General features: G+C 39.6%; 1 protein-coding gene across 1 annotated transcript; it reads right to left on the bottom strand.

Moving 5' to 3' along the window:
• Positions 1-19,431: 19,431 nt before the first annotated feature.
• Positions 19,432-23,618, bottom strand: LOC119798307. Its single transcript, XM_038307712.1, has 5 exons — positions 23,585-23,618; positions 23,358-23,393; positions 22,272-22,538; positions 21,913-22,192; positions 19,432-19,609 (listed from the first exon to the last, which is right to left on the bottom strand). The coding sequence occupies exons 1-5, from the start codon at positions 23,616-23,618 to the stop codon at positions 19,432-19,434; spliced, it is 795 nt and encodes a 264-aa protein (XP_038163640.1).
• Between the last annotated feature and the right edge of the window lie 629 nt (positions 23,619-24,247).

The raw sequence follows: 24,247 nt of genomic DNA, 5'->3' as shown, positions 1-24,247 counted from the left end.
TAAGGGTAAGAGCTTTGTGTTTATTAAGATCCATTTAGAGGGTGTGTTAAAATAATATAGTTGATGTTCCTGCAGAGTCGAATCTGAAATTATAGAAACATTTATTTTAATGAAGAACAGGGCAGATAGAAGAAAACCTAAACATCTGACTTAATACTTTTATAAATTGATGATTTTAAAAACATCACAATAACCAAAATCAAAAGAGTTTAACATCCCCATTCTGTAAAAACATAAATAATGAATCTATTATCCTCTGTCCCATATTCAATGTTCCACAGACTGGACTTTTTTTTGTTTATAAAACACCTAAACAAACTGTTAGACATGAGTGTTGAGGTTCTCTGATGATATTTCTGATCATATATTAATGTTCCTGATAAATGTTTTCTTATTATTCCATAACCTGAACTGGTTCAGTTCCACCATTAGAAGACAATGAGCTCCATGATGTCTAATCAGGGTTTCTCTCTGTTCTCTACTGTTTCCTCTCAGATGTGACTAAGATCCCTGCAGAACCTGGAGAGGACGTCACTCTGCCATGTAGAACCCCCAATAAACAACCTGCTATAGTTGTAGAGTGGAGAAGAAATGATACAGAAGAAGAAGAGCATGTTGTTCTGTATCGAGAAGTGTATGATAAAAATGGCCTGCATCCAGCTTATAAGAACCGAACATATTTACAAGACATAGAGATGAAGGATGGAGACGTATCTATGGTTCTAAAGAACGTGACAAGTAATGATACTGGAACATATGAGTGTCGAATTAAGAACAAAGGAAATACACGAAGGAAGAGATTTAATATAAAAGATAATCCCATCTGCATCATCAGCCTGGATGTAGCCCCTCCTCCTCCTTCAGGTGAGTCAGTATGGATCACACCTCCAGCAGCTTCCTGTTTCTTCGTGGTAGATTGATGTTGCTGTTTCCTACATATGATGTTGATCAGACTGTAGAATCAGCTGCTCTGAGAGCAGAAGATGATGATCTTCAGACAAGTTCTACCTGATGGCTCAGACTAACACCTGGTTCTGTTCTACAGGAAACAAGGATGGACAAAAAGAGGATGGAGGAAACAAGGATGGACAAAAAGAGGATGGAGGAAACAAGGATGGAGGAAACAAGGATGGAGGAAACAAGGATGGAGGAAACGGTGCTGGACTGATATCTGGAATCATTGTTGGAGTCATTGTTGGAGTTCTGGCTTCAGTTGGTGGTTTTCTGCTCTATAGAAACAGACAATCATTTAGGGATCAGAATCCGCCTGCTACAGAAATAGAACTTGGTCCTATAAATGCTGAAAATGCTCTATAAGTTAATATTCAATATTGGTGTCAGTAAGGTCAGCCTCTAAAGACTGCAGCTGATCTAGAGAGCTGCTGTCCATCTTCTGACATAAACTGAAGGCTATACATTTCATTCCCAATTCTGTGAACCTGAAAATGAAAATAATTTCAGTAGTTCTTTATGTACTATGAAAATAAATAAAACAAAATTATCTGCATGTTGCTCTTATTAAGCAAACTAAAACAAATAAAACTCATATCCTGTCACTGGGTTATGGAATCCGCTACCTTTAAATATTTCATTCTCAGTGAATTAATGCCAATGATTTTTTAATAAGATCCTGGATCTGGGTGACCAGACCAGACGTCCTCGATTTCCTGGGACTTTCCCAGTTTTGGGCCAACTGTCCCCGGAAATGTCCCAGAATTTAATCTTTTATAAATGGGGTGGAAATGTTGTGTGTAGACTGTTATTACAGTGGAAAAGTGCATGATCATGTGTGCAGAAACAGCTTTTGCCCTGCTGTTCACATAAAGATGATTAAAAGAGCGCACCACTTTTTAAACAGATAAAGGAGTAAAAGCGGAAGTTTGTTACCCCTGCTTCCACACTTGGGCACACACAGAGAACGCACCCAGGCATGTTTTATTAATCTATTTTGTTGTTAGTTTTTGTTTTGCTTTTTAATCTTAGACTACGGCTGTTTTTTAATTCATGGGCTGCGTCTTCCAAAGACACGGTCTACTTGGACTGGATCCTTCAAAGTCCATGAAAATTAGAGCTTTTACCACCATAGGCTCTGTCGCCTAGCAACCATGACATTTGACACACAAAGCAGGAAAAGAGAGAATACAGAAATTTTAAAAACTGTTTTTATTTCCTATTTTCGTTTTTTATCGTAAATAGAACAAAGACTACACTCATGTGAATCCAGAGTGAAAATGTAACAATATAAACCTTAGTCAGTTAAATAACATTGTCATGTTGGGGTCTAATCTTCTAACCCACATGCAGAAACACTCAAGAGACAGGAAATAGGGTTAAAAGGTTTATTGACAATGTTTTCAGAGAAATGTGAACGGCGTCTTGGTTTGTCAGGCTGGTCACAGGAGGGAAGCAACTAGAGTAGGACAGATCGGTTAGAGTGGATCCAGGAAACTTGCTGTTTAACGGCGGTTTGGGTTAATACCTGCTCAGGGGGTATTCTGACCGGCAGGGGGGGAACCTTGAGGGTCCAGAGGCTGATCGGGAGGCTGAGGGCAGAGGCCGAGACTGATCAGGTTAACTGATCACCAGATATGTCAGGTTCTGAGAGGCAGAAGAACACAGAGTCAGAGGGGTTCTCAAAAAATCAGGAAAACAGATCAGATTTAGCTGGCTCAGGTTTGTTGGTACCATTACTGGCAAACACTCTGGCAGGGAAGTGTCAGCCTCCTCCTCCTTAAGAAGGCCTCCAGATTAGTAGATGGGAAACAGGTGTGCAGAAGTCAGCTCACGCAGATCTCAGGCTCCCTCTGGTGGAGAACGGTTGACAAGGCTCCAGATCCCAACAATCATGCTGCTGTCATTTTGCACATCTCTGATGTTGCTGCTAATTTCAAATATCCATTACTGTAAAAGTGGATATTTGAAAATAGCAGGTAGCTGATACTCCAGGTGCACGGTTTTATATTGTTAAAACACTTTACCATATTCTCTAGTTTATATTTTAACTCTTCCCTATTATGTTATTTTTACACATTTTTCTAAGGTCCACATTTGTGTGACCATTTTCAATTATCTTTCTGCTGCAGTAAATTTGCCCATTGTGGGACAATAAAGGATTTTCTATTCTATTCTATGTGCAAAAATAAGAATCCTATCAGATTTATAGTCCCCACACTGCAGATATATTAGAATCTGTCCTTAAATTACAGCCAAACACATTTACACAGTAACAGATAAAAACCTTTAGATAAACCAAACATTACCGCCACATATCTGACTCAATAACCATTAAAACAACTATTTTCATTTATTGAGTTTTTTTCAATAGATATAATTCAAGAAATATACCTAGCAAGCCGTCTACTAAATGGTTACAAGGCTCTAGAAAAGTTACACCTGCAGTTGCATCTACAGAGAGATCATTTAGCTGAAGCTCATCAAAACATACCTTTGTTGGGAGGGTGGGTTAGGGGGCACCGTTGATGTATTCACATCCACCTCAAAAACATGTAGTTGCGCCCCTAATCTAATGTTAATTTATTATGCTGTTTATGCCTCTAGCTTCAAATGTTGTCCAAAATAGATATTAATTAGCATTTTTAGTATTAAATCAGATGAGATAATGTTTTTGGAAGTGATTTTAACTAATGTCACTGTTTTAGAATAGTGTGAGACTGATAGAAGAGGAGCGAGAAAGAAGATAGAAGGAGAGTGGAGGAAAACTGGAACACTGATGGGAAGAACAGTTGAAGAGAAGGAAGAAACATCTATATAGATGAGTAAAGCAGAGATCACTTGAAATCCAGAGGTTCTGAGTAAAAGTCCCACAGCCTCCACTCTGGGTCCCTGAGCAAAGGAAAGCTTAACCACACCCTGCTCCCCTGGGTGCTGCACAAGGGGATGGGTTAAAGAGAGAGAGTTCATTTCATTCCTTTGTACTTTTGTAATGACAATAAAATGCTGAAAAAAGGAAAAAACCACCCCTTGCTAACCACCCTTGACCCCTTCACTCTCCCTACAAACCCAGAGACACAGCTCTAGTTTTCTATAAAAATTCTTTTGATTTATTCATTTTATTAATCTCTAGAAAATACTACACAGGTTAAGAGACATATTCCTGGCTTTTACACGTGATCTTTGTTGTTTAAATATTAATAAACTTGTAAAAACAAATGGAACCGTCACTGTCCCCGTTTCCTAATTTCGTCTTGATGAAATGTACTTTTTTTAAATCTACGAGTTGGAAATGTTCCCAGATTTGATTTCTGAAATCTGGTCACCTTACGTCAAACGAACATGGTGGACCTAGTGAAGGACTTTTTTGTTGTTTTATGCAAAAAACTACGACAAAAGCCTGACTTAATTGTGAAATAAAACAGTGTGATTGGCTGTAAGTGTCATGATGCGATGGTTTTACTAGCCCATATGCAGACTCACAGATACAGAGGGAGGATTAAAAGTCCAGTATTTAATTGGAACCAGTTGACAGACTGACAGATTGCAGATTCAGACAGGCATGGTGGCACAGGTAAGACACACGATCCAGCACAGAGAGAAATTCACACACAGCTTATATAGGGAGCTTCCTTAATCAGCAGATATCAAACAGCTGATCAAGCTGAGTCCAAGCTCCCCAGGCTTGGATCCACGGCCCCCTCTGGTGGTCAAAGTCCCGGATCCTGACAGTAAGGAGAGCGGAGGCAGAGGGCACTCTATGTAATACGTATTACCAAGGGTATGCTGGCCTGACACGGTATGCTGAGCTGACAGAACGCTGGCATATTCAGCTACATTGATGAGTTTTTTGGTTTTAAGTTTTTTTTTTCTTCACTTGGTCTCATTCATTCGCATGGGTGGTTCTAGACAGGGGCCAACGGGGGCCAGTGCCCCTGTAGATCATGTCCTGTCCCCTGTTATGGACCCTGTACTGAAGACTCAAAGGAGTTCTAATGATGATCTAATGATGGTTCTATGGGTCTATTTAATTTTTTTTTTCTATTCTGTTTTACTAATTATTTAAAAACAATAAGGTGATAGCTTTAGTAATATTGAGATAGGATCATAATTTTCCTCTGCTAAATGTTTTTTTTCAAAAAAAGTTTTTACAAAATAATGTAATTTTTACAGCTGAATTTATCAGTTTTTCTTGAGTTCTATTTCAGAGTATATAGAAAACAGTAATTTTAACTTAAATGAAGTCAAAAATATGTAAAATTCCTAAAAATCTGAATGTATATAGACCTAATGAGACATTTTAATTAAACTTAAAGGTCGAACACAGGCAAGAGCGTATTGGGAGATGGAGACCCACAAGACCTCCCTCATCCTTGGCCTTATCTCAAATAATTTTTAGAAATAGCCTAAAAATTAGGCTTTCAATTCATACAGTGGCATCTGGCTGTTTTTTTTCAAAGTTACTTTATACTTTTTTACTGTAAGTAGTTTTTGGAGCGCATACTTTTTCACTTTTACTTGAGTAAAGAGGTCAAGTTGATACTTAAACTTTTACAAGAGAGTTTTTAAACTGCAGTATCTATACTTCTATTTAAGTAACAAATGTGTGGATTTTTGACACCACTGCCTTTAACTCCAGTTGACATGAAACTTTTCCATGTCTTCTTGAAACTGAAAGAAAATCAAGAAGGGATCCATTTCAGACTTGTATTCTTCAAGGGCCATTTTCTGCCTTGCTTTGCTCATCTGGAATACTTTAGGCTTTTCTAGTTCCCCGGGGATTAAGGCCTTGTGCTGGTGTATCCAGTCCAATGCTATAAGCAGGGCCATCAGGATCTGCATCCGTCTCTAATGTAAGAAGAAAAAGTAAACATACCAACATTCTATATATCTGTGACTCAATTCTGTAGTTTCAAAAGAAGTGATCAGGAAAAAACAGAACCAGGAGCTTAGTGCTTTTCAGCCTCTCTACACCAGCACTATGTATCAAACTCTCACTTCACATTGCCCTCTCCACCATCACCATTTCTGGGGGAAGTTTCTGCACTGTTGCATTTTGGAACCGTGAAGACGGGTTCCAGGATTCCTTCAAGAAGATGGGAAGATTCTCCTGTCCAGTGAGCAAATCAATGTATATGCCTTTGAATGGAACAACAGGATCACTAGCATGTAGTAAACTAACATATTGGAAATTAAAGTTTTCTGTGTAAATCTACCCTTCAATCTAAAACATTTCCATTTGCTGAATGTACCACCAACAGCAAATGCTCAGCATCTCCCACTAAAATAAACATGAAAAAACATTGACTTAACAATGTTGTGACAGTTTTTTTGTACCTTTTAACACATACCAATCATCTCGTTATCATGAGAAAATCGCTTTATTTATCTTTAGATAATGAGAAAATTAACTAGTTTTCTTAAGAAAACTGTATCGGAGGGACACGGCCCATCTCAGCTTCCGTAGATAATGAGGGGTTTTAGGTAAACATTAGTTTCATTTTGTAAAAACTAATATTTAACACTGAATTACACCTATCCATCTTTAGCTCTTTAATTAATGGGATGATTTAGCATGATTTTTATTTCTAAACAATCAGAATTTACATAAATTATAATATTGGTGGGTTGTGGTGGTTCAAAAGCACAAATTGTTCAGCTATGACCCATCGGGTACCTGCTGTTATTTGGACATGAAAAATAATGATAGAAGGAGAAGTTTTGTTGATGCGTTTTAAAGCTAATTTGAGCAGGAGGTAAAGTAGCTCTGGGATGGTTGAATTTTTAAAGAAAACCCTTTTTATTTTGATTCTTTACTAAATAATTGGATTGGGATTCTGCTGGTGTTTTAGTAAAAAGGAACACGAATTTACACGATTTTCTGATATGTCGCCATGGTGACTAAATGTTAGGTTTTATAGAAGCTGTTGTTTATAGTGTGCATGCGTTTAAGCTCTTGTCCTTCTATCTGCAGGTCTACAGAGGTTGGATTGTTGGACTCTTTCTCAGCTTTTCCGAAATCAGAGATATTCCTGTAAACTAAGCTGTTTATAATGAAGTCAGACTTTCCCTTTGAAATGATAATCAGACGGTTAGCAAAGGATGAAATGATCTGTAACACTGAGTTGGCCTGATTTAACATTACTAATAGAGCTGATCCTGATGACCTTTCAGCAGTAGCACACTGCAGACGGGGAGGCAATTAATTTACTATAAAAAGTTAAAGCTCCAGCGATTTAAAATCTGTTAAACACTTAGCAACATATTAAAGTCATTTCAGAAGTTTATCAATTCTGAACTATAGAAGTAAGAAGACTATGGTGAACAATTGATGTATAATGATTATATGTTGAACATCATGAAAAGCTTCTTATAAGTAAATGTGCTGCAGCTCTGAATGAAGTGAGGTCCTATTCAGTTTTATTATGCTTCCTCTTCTGATGTTCAGTTATCATAGAAAAGCTTGAGCTTTGGTGAATTGCTGTGCTGCCCAGAGTTTGTTGTTTCATTGTTATTAAAGCCATGCTGTGGTTATAATCAGGCAAACAAATATTTTTTAAAATATTTTTAGATGCTGCTGTTAAATTAATCTCCAGTAACATTGCAAACATAATTCCAGAGTCCTGGTTTGATGGTTGAATTATGTGATGGTCAACTATAGTACTGGTAAAATTTAGTTTATTCTTAGTAAATAATTCCCAGTTTATCTTCAATAAAACACAGTGAAAACATAGCAGGAGTCTTTGGAAATAAAGACAGAAAACCTACAAAGCCATAAAATACTTTGCATACTTTCTCCTCAAAACACAGATAAAATAAAATTGCATTAAAAAGTTAATGCAAACTGGTTTTCAAACGGTTCTCAGTCATCCAGAACATTGTTAAGACAAAAAGTTTGTACAAACAAAAAGGAACCTTCAGAGTTAGAGTCCATTTGGACCTGAGGATTTCCTTCACTGAGAAGATAAAGTCTCATGCTTCTAATCTGACTCTACCCTGCCTCCATGTGGCCAATCGATGTATTGCAGACAGAGAAGCTGGGACACCAACTGGCTTTGATGAATTGACAGAGTAATGGGAGATGATGATGAACGTGTTCATCCAGGTAGAGCGTTTCTCTTAACGAGACACAGCCGGACATAAGTTATTAAAACCTCTGGATATTTGATCTGGGATCTGAAGGCCAGTGTTGATTATTAAAGGGGGCAAGAGAGTGACTGAATTGATGGACTATTGACGTCAGGGCTCAAAGGAAAACTTTTCACAAGTAAGATGAACAGATTGAGACAGAAAGAGAGACACTGGTCTACACGTGGGCATCATAGACATTGAAATAGTCATAGTTGTTGTGACGCAGTGTCTCCAAAATAGAAACCTTGCTCCTTGGTTTAATGCAGAGCTGCACACTTTGAAGCAAAATGTTAGGAAACTGGAGAGAAAATATCACTCCACAGGCCTACGGGAATCTTACCTAGTCTGGAAAAATAGTTTACTGCTGTATAAGAGGACCCTTTGTAAAGCAAGAGCAGCATACTTCTCCTCATTAATAGAGGAGAATAAGAATAATCCTAGATTTCTTTTTAATACAGTTGCCAAACCCACCCAGAGCCATAGCTCTGTTGAACCGTCCATTCCACCTGCTCTTAGCAGCAATGATTTTATGGGATTCTTTATAAATAAGATCGATCTTATTAAAAATAAGATCATTAGCACTCCTCTATCTACGATTGGTTTATCTCTGGAAGGTGAGGCTGCATCTGAAGTAGCCATAGAATCTGAACCGGGTTTAAACTGCTTTGATCCAGTTGAACTTTCAGAGTTAGCAAAATTATTGTCTTCATCTAAGCCTTCAACTTGGATGTTAGATCCAGTTCCAACCAGGTTATTTAAGGAGGTATTCCCTTTGATCTCTTCCTCTATTTTAGATGTGATTAATCTTTATAGTTGCTTTGACTAGTATCTAGTTACTTTTATTGTGCAGTACATTATGGTAGCCATTATTAACTTTATCATTTTAAGATGTTGATATTGTTGCTGTTTTGATGAGTTTTTGCAGATGGCTGTAGTTAAAGGCCTTTAATAGACCATTGCTGTATGGAATGGATTAAAGAAATGGCTGGCAAACAAACAAAGGTGTTTTCCATAAAGTCTGTTAATAAAGCTACACCCTGGTTGTTAGCTGGAAATAGTAAGACAGTTTACTCTAGTTACCTTGGCAACGAGTCACACCTCAAGAGGTGGAAATTCCTGAGAAATGGCCACAGGGGGGTGGGCAATGGCTTCAAAGTGACAGAAATTGACAGAAGTGAGTAGATAGAAGTCCACACACGAGGAAGAGGGAGGCTGCAGATATGTATTGAGTATTTTATTGCATGTCTGGGCTTTTGGCAGAATCCTGATGATTTAACAAGTAAGTTATACTAAATATAATAATAAATACTACAGTATTTACCTTGGTTAAGGATTACAGTCAACCTTAAAAAAAGAAGAAATAGATCCTCACCCCCTAAAAAACATAAATAAATAAATGTTTATCATCCTTCCTACATTGTTAGTTCCACAGACTGGACTTTTATGTTTCAGAAAGTCCTAAACAGACTGTCTAACTGTTAGATATCATTGATGAGGTTCTCCAATGATATTTCTGACTGTTGATTATTATTTCTAACAAATGTTTTCTTATCATTCCATAACCGCAGCTGGTTCCACCATTAAAAGACAATAACCTCCATGATGTCTAATCAGGGTTTCTCTCTGTTCTCTATCGTTTCCTCTCAGGTCAGACTAATATCAGTGCAGAACCTGGAGAGAACGTCACTCTGCCATGTAGAACCCCCAATCACTGACCTGCCGTAGTTGTAGAGTGGAGAAGAAATGATACAGGGGTGGTAAAGGATGTTGCTCTGTATCGAGGTGGGAGGTTTGATGAAAATGGCCAGGATTCAGCTTATAAGAACCGTGTGGATCTACAGGACAGAGAGATGAAGGATGGAGACGTATCTTTGGTTCTGATGAACGTGACGGCTAATCATACTGGAACTTATGAGTGTCGAGTTTATCAGAAAGAAAATAAACGAAAGAAGAGATCTGATTTAGAAGGTGATCCCATCTGCATCATCGGCCTGGATGTCCCTCCTCGTCCTCCTCCTTCAGGTGAGTCAGTTTCTCTCTGCATCAAAACCTCCAGCAGCTTCCTGGTTCTTGATGGTAGAAACATCTCAGATCAGATGTTGGTGTTTTTCCCAAAGATGTTGATCAGACTGTAGAATCAGCTGCTCTGAGAGCAGAAGATGATGATCTTCAGACATGTTCTACCTGATGGCTCAGACTAACACCTGCTTCTGTTCTACAGGAGACAAAGGTGGACTACAAGGGGATGGAGGAAACGGTGCTGGAAAGATAGCTGGAATCATTGTTGGAGTCATTGTTGTTGTAGTTTTGGCTTCAGTTGGTGTTTTTCTGCTCTGTAGAAAACACAGACAATCGTCAAGGAATCAGAACCCTCCTGCTACAGAAACAGAACTTGGTCCTATAAATACTGAAAACAATTCATAAGCTGAACCATGAGCATCATTAATTTCTACCTGGATGGAACCTTTAGCACTGAAACTTTTATATGAAAATAAAAATGATAAATAATTTAAAGTTTCCTCTTTTTATTTTTAATAAATAAAACTTACACATATTCCCTCAGATGTGAAGGCTGACTGGATAAATATGCTTCAGTTTGCTTACGTTTTGTTATTGTATTTTTTTTATTTTTCCGCCCAGTTATTTTGTCAAGCATATATTTTTTTATTCTTCTCTAAAATGTTGCTCTGCTTTTGTTATACGTTTGATAATTTAATATTTAGTCAAAATGTATCAATTATTATTAATGGATATAATCTAATTTTTTGTGAGGCCATATGAGGTCAGAATTTTACATGTAATATATTATTTTGTGTAGAAATATAAAATCCACAGAAAATAGATGGGTGGATAGTGATTCATAATCTGCCTCAGAGGTTTCTATCTGTGATTCTGTAGAATCAGACTAGACCTGTGGAAACTTGGGAGAATTCTGAGAGTCTCTAACAAATGGAAAAGATACCATAGATGATACAGTCGTTTTTATTTCTTTTTTATTTTAACCCTCATCACAGCTGTATTTCCTGACAGGTTACACAAAAGATTATTCATGTTAGGAAAAAGTCCAACTGAAAAATGTTTAGTATGTAAAATACCAGAAAATGTAGAACATATATTATTACACATTTGGAAACATGAAGAAAAGAACATGAAATTAAAACAAAACAAAAAAAGAACTTCCAGTGGCGCCATGCAGCAGGAGGCAGCAAGCACGGGAGTTTTAGGTTAAAAGGAGATGAGGTGTTCTCCAGGAGTTAGCTGGTTTAGAGCGGCAAGGTGTATGGAATGTGTCCCCCGTTAAAACACACGGAAGCAGATGTCAGTTTTTTTTTTGTAGATTTACTATGGTTCTACAAAGGAATACAAATAACAATCAGTGCAAACACACCATACATAATATACATAAAACATGTATATTCAAATATAAAGACTGTATTTAGCAATGACATGCAAATGACTCATATATTGTTAGCATGAATACAGCACATATTACAAATTATGAAAGTTAACTTAGTAGCTAGTAACATCAAGCAGCATAAAATGCTTAACATTAGACATATAATCATAAAATCTGTAAGTAACACCATACAGCAAAATGAAACACCATTAAACTCACTTTCTGACATGTACACGCAGCAAGTCCAGTAGGTAAACACATATAAAGAAAGAATGTTAGGAGAAAACAGGAAATAATGAGCTGTAGACTGCTGCATCAGTTGGAAAAACTTTCAGCCATCTCACATGCAGGTGTGGTGCGTTCAATGGAGTTTTGAACGCCTATGCTGCGTTCATTGACATCGCACCGAAAACATAATATAAATGAACAGTTTCCAATGGAAAACATCTAAACAACAAGGACTTTCTAACATTAGAAAAAAAACAATAAAAGTAGCTCTTCAAGGCTACTTTCTGAGCAGAAAACTGACTAAAATTAGACTTGAGTCTACTTTTAGTCTACTTGAGTAGGCTAGAGACTAACATAAGGGAATGCTGAAAGAATAGCCTCATTAGAGCAACAGCTAGAACTTGTGAGAGAGAGGCTGGGAGACACAGAGGGCAAGATGGTACAGCTGGGAATATTGGTTACCTTACTTTTTCATCAGGAGGCAAAGTTTGCCGCAAAGTGTGACGACTTGGAATGAAGATCAAGACGTGATAATATAAGGATTCATGGCATCACAGAGGGTTCTGAGAAAAGCGACCTGATAAGATTTATAACTGATTTTATTCACTCATGACTTCAGATCCCAGATGACATGGACGTCCATATTGAAAGAGAGTACTGCTTGTTAATCGGTAAAAGTTTAAAAAAAAACAATCCACTGGACTTGGTTTCCAAGGTTTGAAGACGTTTTGCTCCGACTCCAGGAAGCTTTCTCAATTCAAATGTCTGGGTCCGCAGGGAGTTTGAGGCATGCAAATTGAAACCGACGAGCAGGTCCTTTGGTTCCATTGTTGGCCTGTAATATCTGAAACCTGTCTCTGATTCTGAAGGTCAGTCGTTGAAATCCAAAAAGACATCCAGCAGACATGCAACAACCCTGGACAGTTCATCAGTCTGTCGCAGGGCAACACAGAGACAGAAAACCATGCACACACACACACACACCCCCACCTAAGGACAATTTAGAGGTAACAATTAACCTATAGTATTATTTTTAGACTGTGGGAGTAATGCAGGAGTACCCAGAGAGAACCTACAGATGCAAAGGAGAACGTGCAAAGTCCATGCATAAAGACCCAAAACCAGGAATCGCACCCAGGACCTTCTTTATGCAAGGCCACTACATCAATCATAATTGTTGACATCTGTGTCCCTAATTGACCCTGGTTTTCAGTTTGGGATTTGTGCGTGGTTACACACAGGTGTGTAATCATTAATAAATGGCCGCAGCTCATTCACAAAAATGATTGCATGCTGGCCAAACAGAAATCCATGTCTCTGTGTCGTATCTTGCTTCTGTCTTAATCCAGCTGATCAGCTCTTGTGGCGATGGCTGCATCAACAATAATAATCAAATTTTTAAATCATGTTACATGTATAAGCCATCAAGAAAGGGCTATTTACTTTATTAAGGCAGCATTGCAATTTTACTCTTTTTTTCTGTCTATTTTACAGGAGCATGCAACCGTTACTATGAGCACTAATAGAGGGAATGCAAGTTGATTCAAGGAAACAACCTGAAGGAAGACAGGTGCTAGTTTTGGACATGAGAATTCTCAGGCGATACTACTATTTGGGTTCAGCCCAATTTTTCTGCGGGAAACATGAGAGGCACCTTTAAGGTGCAAGAGGCACTGATGTTCCCCAGCAGTGATAAGGGAGGTACAAAGGAGGCAGACACACTCACCCTTTGAGTTTGGGACTGTTGACTCTCTGTTAGTCACAGCAGCGCTCAGCAGCTTCTGAGTGATCCCCCAGGGTTCCACAATTTTTTTTTTTTTACTTTTCAATAAAAATATTTCCATCTTTTCTCTGTGTTACTACTGTGACAACTTGACCATGGTGTAATCTCTTTCCACTGCTGCACCCAGTCTCATGGGCAGTTATAATGAAGTTGCTTTTGTGTTATTCTTCCTGAAGGAGCAGACAAGATATAAACACTGGTGACCAAGAAAAGGGAAGTAGCCTGTTCTGCACAAAGGTTTACGGTTAGCCCCACTCAAGGGCGTAGGTTTGATTTCCACCTTGGTAGGGACACTATTGGTCTTAAGTTTCATTAATGTAATTTTACCTATGCAAAAATATGCATGCTTTTTTTATGCTTGACATGAGCATCAGGGTGCATTTCGTTTAAAGAGAAAAGCAGCATTTCTTGCTACATTTATACTCATTTTATAAGCACTACAAACACTAGATACTGTTTATCAATGTTAGAAGCGTCACTGTCTCTGATGAATGTGGAATTAGGACTTTTTTCCACTTTGAAAAGGTTTGCATTTAAACTTACCAGTGACTAAGACAGAGGGTAAATATGTGCCTATTTAACCAAATATAGTCTAAATATGCCCGTTATATGTGGATTTATCCTGTATTTTCTTTTGAAGAAATATAATTGTGCAAAGGTAAACAGGTGAAACACTCTGTTATTTTTTAAATGTTCTCTCTGTATCATGAAACAATGAAAATAACACATTCAAGGGATGCAAATACATTTATTATATTTACATTTAGTGGCATCATCTACAAAGCACAACACTAAGAATGGGACTAAATTTATTCCGATATAAAATCACTTTTAACAATTATTAAAAGAAAATACAACGCCATCTTTTCTGTAATCTAATGATATTTCAAATAAACATTCAAACATTTTACCAACCACTAATGTTTGTAAAGATTAACTTATGGACTGTGTGGAAATCTATGTAAAATAAAATCAATGTAAATAGTGTTCCTCTGTTTGTTATTGCCTTAATCCTATTTTTAAAAGTAGAAATAGTCAAAGAAATAGCAACATTATGTGGAACCGTAATTATGCTTTCTAAACAAAAAATAGCAGATGTTTAGGCCCACCTCGTGTTGTTATACTCTATAAAAGAAATAACACCTGCTATTTATAGCTGAACTGCCTCAAAGGGTCGTCAAAAAATGAAAACAGTCATTGCAATAAATTATTGTTAAAAGGGAAACCCTCACATTTTCTTTTTCAGTCAGCTGTGGCTAAGAATCAGCAATCAGCAGCTGTTTTAGTGTAGATAAAAAATTTTTTTTTTCATTAGGACTATTTTCGTAGGCTAATATTAATTGAAGAAACTAGCGTGAAAAAAATTCTTATTTCGTGCTCCAAGCACGCACACACGCATGCGGACTAAAAAACAGCCAATCAGGAAGAGAGAAGGCGGAACTTGAGGCAGAACAATCAATGAGAGTGGAGCTAAACAGCACAGCTACTGAATTTGAAGGACAGGAAATACCGGGCAGCAAGACGGAGCGGCAACAGCAGCTTCTAAGCCGCAGAGCTGCGAGAGAAAAAGAATAGGCTGTGATCACACACAGTGGCTGTGTGATCCACCACACTGAATTGTAAATTATAAACATTTTATATAAACATGTTATTCAAATCGAATTATTGGTAGGGACAAATAGGTTTGTCCAAAATTTTGGGATGGCCCACTTCATTGCAAGATAGATTGCCCTCAACTCCAGAAAATCTATCTGTAAATGTCACTTAACCTAAGCCCATGGCCCCACTGTGGAAGGAGCTGCAAGAGCCAGAGCAGGAAACTTTAGGTACCCTGTAAGAACAAAAAACCCACATGCAAGATGGGTATGGTTGACTAGATTGGCCTGAGATTGTTTAAAACTCACGTGTAGTTAATACCGTCTGCAGGAGGAGTGGCTTATATTGGCTGTGCTCTGACAGAAACTGACCCTGTCAGGGCTTTTATTAGAAACCACAAGAGAGGAGGCTTGTAGATGTTGAGTTTGTATCTTTATTGTCAAAATATTATACACTGTATTTTCTATTTGTTCAACAGAAGGAAGGCTTGGATTTCACTTAAATCTGAGCAAAAACAAAGTTAAACATTGATTACATTACAAAAAGCTGAAATATAAGTAGATACAGATTTCTGTATAATTTATCTATAAATTAGTTAAACTCATCTCTGTGTTGATGCATGCCCAATACAATATATGGGGCATGCGACGGTGGCGCAGTGGTCAGCACGCATGACCCATGTATGGAGATCTTAGTCCTCGATGTGGCCTACCCAGATTCTCATCCAACCTGGGGTGTTTTGTGACATGTCTCTACTCCTCTCTTAAATCCCCTTTCCTGTCAGCCCACTGTACAAAAAACAAGCCACTAAGGCTGTAAAAAACTCAGAAAAGGAAAATAACCAGACTACGATAAACTAATCCAGAAAATATGCCCTTTAGATTGTATGACAGAATTTAAATAATGACGAATAAAAAGGAGGAATAACCTATGAAAGTGAAAATACATAAAAGAAAGTTACATTAAGTAATGCTTGATTAAAAAAACAAAATCAATAAAAGATGAGTGGTGTTCTTTGGTGTTCCTATTGCTGTGGTTTCTCCAGAAGAGAGTGATAGTATTTTATCCTGTAACAGGAGAGAAGTGTTAACAAAGTAGCTTTTATTTCAATCATCAGTTCATTGTTTTATTAAGAGGTGAGAATGATGTTGAAGCATTACCTTGTGATTTTTTTTTATAAAAACATAAACAGAAAAGTAGAGATGAGGTATTTACAGAAGACCAGGATCACTGTGGAAACCAAGTTAAGAGGGTTTCCCGGCGGGGGTGGGGCTCTGGAGGTGGTTGAGGGCCTCACTGTAAATAATTATTTAAAAAAAGAGAACTTTATTATTATGGGCTAAAACCTGAAAAACTAAGTTTTAAATAATGGAACTAGAAAAGCGCTCGGGGCCCAGACCAAATATTGCACCATATTGTGATTTAGACTTGTTCTGTTTGTAACCGTTTACATTTCACCTTCTGCTGTTGCTGATACTGCATTTGAGGTTCCATTATTGCTAAGCTATAAACACAAAAGTCAAATACTTTTGTGGCATTAAGTGATGATTTTAATCACTTCTCTCTCTCTCTCCTACACTGCCAAATTTCCAACAGTGTGTCAGCAGCTGCACCAGATAAAAATGAGAAATCAGATCACAATCTTGTTTTTCTCTGCTCAGAGTACAAGGCACTTTATATGAGACAACCTGCAGTAACTAAAACTGTAAGAAAATGCTCAAAGGAATCTGAAGAAGCCCTGGAGGGTTGTTTTGAAGGCAATGGACTGGTACTATGCAATTTTTCAGCCACATGGAGAGAACATCAATGCAATGACTGAGTGTGTAGCTGAGTAAATAAACTTCAGTGTAGATAACACCATCCCTAGCTGAACAATGAAATGATTCCCAAATGATAAACCATGAATCACAAGTGATCTGAAGCTGTGTAGAGCATCATCCTGCCTGTGACTTGTTTGTCAGAGTGCTCTTTGTAGCCCTCTAAGGCTGTGGTTGACGTGATTGTTTGTATTTTTATTGTTTGTTGTCGTAGTTTGGTCGTGAAGTGTCCAGCTGAGGATGGCTCATCCACTTATGGGTCTCATGTTTTTTAGCTGCAGATGCTACCTTTCCCCTGCGAGACTTGGTTGAGAAAGGTGGACAGCTGCTGGCTACAAGTGAGTAGCCTTACAAAATGAACGTGTGAACACTTTATATTAACATTGGTCTCTGATCTCATTCTTCAGTTTTATTGAAGTTCTCACTCAGTTTGCCTAGTGCCTGATAACATTTCCCAGATGTGTCTGAGATGCTGGTTTGAACATCCTGTTTAATCCCTCTACAGGTGGAGGAGATCCATGACCTATACACCAATTGTTTGGGGTCAGTCAAAAAAGCTCTGACTCACCAATGTATAAACTGCAGCATCCTGCTGTTGTCTGTCAGGGAGAAAAGACTACTTCAGGTGGAAAATCTTGTTTTTGCAGCTGAGCTGACACCCTCAGGTGTGCCTCAACCAGGAGGGGATGTGCCAGCCAAAGACTTCAGTAGTCTGCAGAGGAAGATGACCTGGCTGTAGCTCCCATCTTGCCAGGAAGTGGACTTCCTGAGCGCTGAGGTAGAGTAGCTCAAGTCCTTACTTAAAGTCCCAGTATCCACTTTTGTTCCCCAGTATCTTAGGAATCGGGGGAGGATCTGTAGGAGGATGGAATCTCCATTAAGGCTTCCATTTCAGAGTGGGGAGCAAGGATACCCCTTCCCAGAGACTTGCGGTTGGGAGATGGATCCCCAAAATTTGGGAGGGTCACAATTTTTGGGGGAATTCCCCTTATGGCTACAGTTAACTCTCAACAAGGGGACCCATGTCATCTATGGGCAATTATTGTGTCAGCTTTGGCCAGAGTTGCCCTGGGTGACGCTGAAGTGACCCGTCCTGCCGGAAATCACTTTTTTGCAGGGCCCCAGTGACCCCTCCTTTTGAGGTTCCTAATCTCCAACCTTCTTGGAGGAAATTCAGTGCTGCTGGGCAGATCCTAGGCACCTCTTAAACCATAGTAGAAATGCGGGGATCCTACCCTCTATGCGCTACCCTGGGGACTATGGTCTGGACCACATGCCATCAGTGGACCATTGCATTGCCTCCCTGGTTGTTTTTCCCAGATGAGTCGCTGAAGGTAAGAGCTCCCTGTCCAAGCACCCAGTGTAGCGTGGTGGAAGACTTTTTGTGTCAAGCATAGGACATCACAGCTCCCATTGCACAGAACGGGAAGTCACTCTCCATTCTCCTGCTGGCTCAGTCCCAAATGCTGCAGCTGGGCATTGGAAGATTAGTATTTCAAGACAATAACAATGCTGCCCTGCAGGCCTTTGGGCTCATTTTCAGGGAGCTGGGCTGCCTTTTGTCAACTCTGGTGATCACCAGACATTAGGTCTGGGTGGTACAAGCTCCGATCTTCTATAACTGTAGACAGAGTTTGCAGAGGCTGCCGGTGATCCCAGGCCAGTTGTTTGGACTGGAAGCAGAGAGGGATCTGGAGTTCTATAGGCAATCCAGCCAGGCCCCTGAAGCTTGAGGTGGTGGTAGGGAGGCCATGGGATGCCCTGCTCCACAACAAAGAAGACATGACATTCAGGAACTGTGGCATCAGTTTTAGGCCACTGCTTCTCCACAGTTTTGGCAGCAGAGTTGGGCCTGCGGCTGGAGCTTGGCACCAGGCCAGGATTCCCTCACGGGACTCTGCCGGAGAAGAGACTGCGCCTGTGCCCCCCCAGGGGCCTGGGTCAGGAGGCAGAATGCAGCACAAAAGCTGCAGGCCGATGGCAAGAGGATTTTTCAGAACAGCACCTGAACTTCAGGGAGCGATGCATGGTATGAAAAACTGTGGTCCCAGGGTACAGGTTGCATTTCTGCCATCGGGCCTCCACCCCCAGAAGGGGTAAGGGTGACTTTGGTCACAGATCAAGCATAGGTTGTAGTATGCAGAATGAAGGTTTCTACTTCACCTCTTTTGTTATTCCAAAAGGATGGTTTCTTTCAGCCAGTGGTGGACCTTAGGGCGCTGAACCGCTTTCCGAAGGCTTGCGTTTTTGCATGCTTTGTACATGCAAAGTCCTTCAGGTGATATGTCCAGGAGAGCAGTTTACATCCATACACCTGAAGGATGCATACTTTCATGTTCCAATCCACCCAGAACACAGAAAGTATCTACGGTTTGCCTTCAACTGTGTGGTGTACGAGTTGTTGGTTCTACTGATGGCTCATCTTTACCCCTCCTCTGAAGTGGCAGATCGAACAACTTTAATCCTCATGACCCACATTGAGGCTCTGGGGTCAGCAGTGAACAGACAGGAAGCTCCCTGATCCTGGCCTAGCAGGCAGTTTTTATCGATATGGACTTGTATTCGGTTGCCATGCTGACCCAACTGACTACGGAGAGGATGTAGAGAATCCTCTCCTTACTCCAGTCCTTATGGTGGGAGCAGAACTGCATTCCACTGCAGGGGGTGCTGGTGGCAGCCTCTGCTTTGACTCTACTCGGGATGCTACTACAGAGATGGGTAAAGAGCCTCCATATGGACTCACTGTTGCAGCTGCAGAACAAGGTGCTGATATCTCTCGATTAAAACATGAGTTGATGACAATCTATGCATCGCAGGCCAATCCAGGAGCCATGGAGCCCCCATGAGTGACATTTACAGATAGATCTTCTGGAGTTGAGGGCAATCTATCTTGCACTGAAGTCGGCCCAAGTGGATCTTTTTGCATATCCCCTTGTGGTTCTCCATGGCAGAGGCCAACACCCCATTGCAGGTGGATATCCTTAGAAATGTATGAATTGCCGAGATGCTGTATGCATTTCCCCGGTTTCCACTGCTTCTACCTACTCCCACGGAATGATCTTATCGACCTTTAGGGTCCTCTCTGTGGCTCTCAAGTATCTGGTTTCCATTGCTGCTCAGTCTGCTGGACTGAGAAAGAACAGATCTCCTGTACCATTGGGGGGGCACATTTGCCATCCTTCTCCATACCATCTTCTCCTCACAATGTGGCTGCTGAATGGTGCTGGCGGCCCTTGAGAGATCTGGAGCCCTTGATACAATAAAAGCTACAAAGCACCAGAGCTCCCTTTACAAGGAAATCGTATGCCTATTGCTGGCCACATTTTCGACGTGGTGCAAGGGAAAAGATGTAGACCCAATCTTATGATCCCTGCATGAGGTAATAAGGTACTTGCAGGGCCTATTGGAGGCTGGTCAGGCAGCATCAACCCTTGAGGTTCACCTGTTAGCAATTTCAGCCAGGCAGATCAGCACTGAAGGTGGACAAGTCAGGGCACGCAAGCTAGTGTCACAGTTCCTCTGTGGTGCAAGGAGCTTGAGTTTTCAAAGTTCCTATCTGATTTGGAGTTGAATACTGACAGGGTTATCATAGTAGAGGATTTTAATCCGATACTGAGCCTGCCTGATCACTTTCTGACTTTGCTTGCCTTGATGTCCTTTCTGCTCTGCCTCTGGACCGAAGGATCTCTGAATCAGTCTGCCCGGACTGCCTGCTCCCCTCTCTCTGAGACTCAAACTTGGAGAACCTCGCATAAACTGTCTGCCTTCCTCTTCTGGATCAAAAACTGGTAAAGCCTCACACAATCTGCCCGCCTGTCTGAAATGTGGCCTCTTTGCTCTGCTTAGGTTCAGTCCCGTAACGTGTTTTATTGAAACAAGCTGTTCAATAAACTGTTCAAAGTCACTGACCTGTCTGGGTTTGATTTGGATCCAGCCTCTGTTTCTTTACATTTACAGACTGATGATTTTGTTGACTGGGTTGTTAGTTGTCTGCATACTGCCTTAGACAACATAACCACTTTGAAAAAGAAAAACGTTAAAAATAGAAAGCTGGCTCACTGATTTAATGCATAGTTGCACATTTTGACGTTAAATGCTAGGAAACTGGAGAGAAAATGGCACTTTACATGCCTAGGGGAATCCTACCCACTCAGAAAAAACAGCTTATGCTGTATAAAATGACCATTGGTGAAGCAAAAGCAGCATATTTATCCTCATAAATAGAGGAGAAAAAAATTTATCCAAGATACTTTTTTTTAATACACTGGGAAAAACTCACCCAGAGCGATAGCTCTCTTGAACCGTCCATCCCCCTGCTCTTAGTGGTAGTGATTTCACAGGATTCTTTATAAAGCACAGGCTGGACTTCCCACTGATGCCTCGGTTGCAATGTTTCTACTCGACAGGTAAAGTTTGGCATGCTTTTCCTCTCCACTGTTGCTACAAGCATGCTTGGTGTAAGGTATTACTTTTGAGTCAATGAGTCGAATTAGCTGGTTTTCCAATCTGACTGCGTGATCTGGTTGAATTGTTTCTGTAAAGTGGCTTGAGATGACATGTGATGTGCATTGGTGACATAAGTAAACTGAATTGAATTTAATCAATTAAAAGGTTTGATATCAAGTAGATTTCCTGTTTTGATAAAATTATGAGGATTTTCATTGGGACCCAGATAGATATGAGGGAAAAGATGAATGGACTAATTTAAATTCAACTTGGTTTTAATTTAGTCAAATTCGTTTCAAACCAATGCAAGATACATAAAATTACATAAAAACAGATTCGGTTTGAGCAATTAAAAACTTTTGATTGGAACAAGTTTCTATCCATACCTGATTTATATAAATGCACCTTAAACACTATTCAGATGATTCTAAGAGTGTCTAACTGAAGAAAGACAGTTGGGGTTTTTCTGAGTTTTCCGACCCACTTGCTGTTTAAACAGAAATCAAATGCCCTTTCTTCTAAATTAAATTGGGTGCATCTCATTAATTTCTGACTGAATGTACATGTTATGAGTTTCAAGCTGATTGATCTTCTGACCTTCAATAGAAATCCAGCTGGATGGAGACTCTCCATGATCACTGATGTTACACCTGTAGAGGCCTTCATCAGAGCTGGTCACATGGTGGAGGGTCATGTGACCTTTGGGCTCAGTCCTGATGAGGGAGCCATCTTTATAGAAAGCAGCTGGGAGGTTGGAGGGAGTGGTCTTTGTTTGACAGCTCAGAGTGACGTTATTTCCCTCCATCACAGGGAGGACAGGACTCTGTAGGATCACTGATCCACCTCAACAGAGAGACAAACTACAGCATTTCATCCATTTCCACACAGCTTCATCAACACTAACTCCACAGTCTGATCTTACCAGTGACAGTGAGCTGGATGCTGCTGCTGGCTGCTCCCTCTCTGGACGACCAGCACCAGTAAACTCCAGTGTCTCTTTCTAAAACATAACTGATGTTACAGGTAGAACCAGCTGATTTCCCCCATTCCTTTCCACACTGAGTCCTGGTTCCTCTGGTTGTGTTCCTCATCACAGTCCATCCAGCAGAGCTGTTGTTCTCCTCACAGCTCAGAGACACAGAGTCTAACTCAAAGAACTGAGATCTGCTGGGACTCACAGTCAGAGCAGCTGAGAAAAAAAACAAGGGGACATAAATTACCTTTTTTTTTAATATATAATAGTAAATATGTAACTGTAATAAGTCAATGACAGTTTGGTTAGATTCAGGACTATGTAAGAACCAGACTTCCTGTATTGCCCTCATTGTAAAGGTGCATTTAACAGTTATTAGAGCTAAATATATTTTTGAATTCCCATATAGTTGGTCTTCCTAAAATGACCATAGATGCATTAGAAGGCTCTATTCATTAGAAAGGGATTCAAGGTGAATTATCTAGAGGCGAACATGTGTGATGCACTGAAAGTAAATTTTCACCTGGCTACTTTGTTGAGTCTCTGCTGCACCAGAGGGAACAAGGGAACAGTTGGTCAACCATTTGTCTTCATAAATATTCTTAAAACTATATATGACCAAAAGGGTCCAATGGGTCATGATCATTTTGAGACATATTGTAGTCTATTTGCTAATAATTATCTATATCTTTGTTTTTTATTTTTATAGAGCTGCTATCATTATCCCTAAAACAAATATTTAATTTAAGTATCTGTGACTAAATCATTTACTTTTTCCTCAGAGAGATACAGCAAAACCTAAAAATAATAATTGACAGAGGCAACGTTAACCAAAGATAATATAGAGCGTAAAATTCTGCAGCAGCAGGAAACATGCACTCTGTTCATATGAGCAGCAGGAAACCAGGCCGTCGTTCGAAAGTCTTCTAAGAGCTGATTAAACTTCAAGGAGCTGCTCATTATTTTTCACCATGTTCTTACATAATCTCATTTAGTTTCCATAGAGAGTTTTAAACTGTGCTTATATTTACTGACCTTGGTGTGTTGTGCAGCAAAGCGGTGATGTCAGGCCTGAGCAGAGAAGACAGTCAGGTTACAGCTTAGTGAAGCATCAGAAACATAAAGCGAGTGTTGTTATGTCCTCAGATCAGTTCGCAGGCTTTCACCAACGACTTCCTTTTCACTCAAAATTAGATTTGCTCATTTTAGCTGTTCATTTATAACAAATGCATAATCCTGATCATAAAACATATTCTACTCACTCAGCAGAAACAGGAAAGATGTTTTCATTGCCATCTTGATGATACGCAGTAAAACTGGTGATGTGCTGGTTTCTTCTAAAATGAGCTTTCAACTTTTCTCTGTATATAAGTTGCGGTTTCCTCTATGCTGAGGTTGCTTTAACTAAACCTCGTCTGTCGACCTTCACACTAAGGGCATGAAGCTCACAGGGAAATTAAAACTCTTTAGGAAAATAAAACAGGCTGTAATTTGGCCACAATAACACACAATATATTTAGAATATGATAAAAGATATTGGTGTGGTATTTTTTGGTTACTGGTTGAAGAGCTGTCCAGGATTTACCTCCCTCCCACATAAACGTTTATTAAGATAAAGTAGGATCAATCATGTAGGCTACTTTACTATAATTAAAGAAAAAAATAGCAGTGCTTTATTTAGAATTACTTCAGACTCTTCAAACTTTCCCCGCTGGATAACATTTTAGGCAGTAGAACAGCAGCCCTGCTGAAAGGAAGTGGTGGTTTTAGTAGCTTATGTATTTTCTGCTTTCAGCAGATGTTGTGGTTGCAAAAAGGTAAAATGAGTTGGTTGCTGCAAGTTTCTGCTTCATACAGTTAGCTTCACACGTGAAAAACTTGTTTGATTCGTTTCCTTTCTGTGTGTCAGAAAAATAGCATTCCTG

This window comes from Cyprinodon tularosa, unplaced genomic scaffold, assembly GCF_016077235.1.
Source record: "Cyprinodon tularosa strain WSP-4 unplaced genomic scaffold, ASM1607723v1 ctg1167, whole genome shotgun sequence".
NCBI classification, from domain to species: Eukaryota; Metazoa; Chordata; class Actinopteri; order Cyprinodontiformes; family Cyprinodontidae; genus Cyprinodon; species Cyprinodon tularosa.
Note: the sequence above shows the minus strand (reverse complement) of the source record. Positions and strands in the feature narration are given on the sequence as shown.

Bases quoted from the DNA above. Each gene is read 5' to 3' on its own strand.
- LOC119798307 (XM_038307712.1), bottom strand. From the start codon at position 23,618: ATGGCAATGAAAACATCTTTCCTGTTTCTGCTGA. The intron at 22,193-22,271 runs GTAAGATCAGAC...CTCTCTGTTGAG, and splicing joins CATCCAGCTCACTGTCACTG to GTGGATCAGTGATCCTACAG. The intron at 19,610-21,912 runs GTACATTCAGTC...CCATCTCTGTAG, and splicing joins CAGCTTGAAACTCATAACAT to TAGCATCCCGAGTAGAGTCA.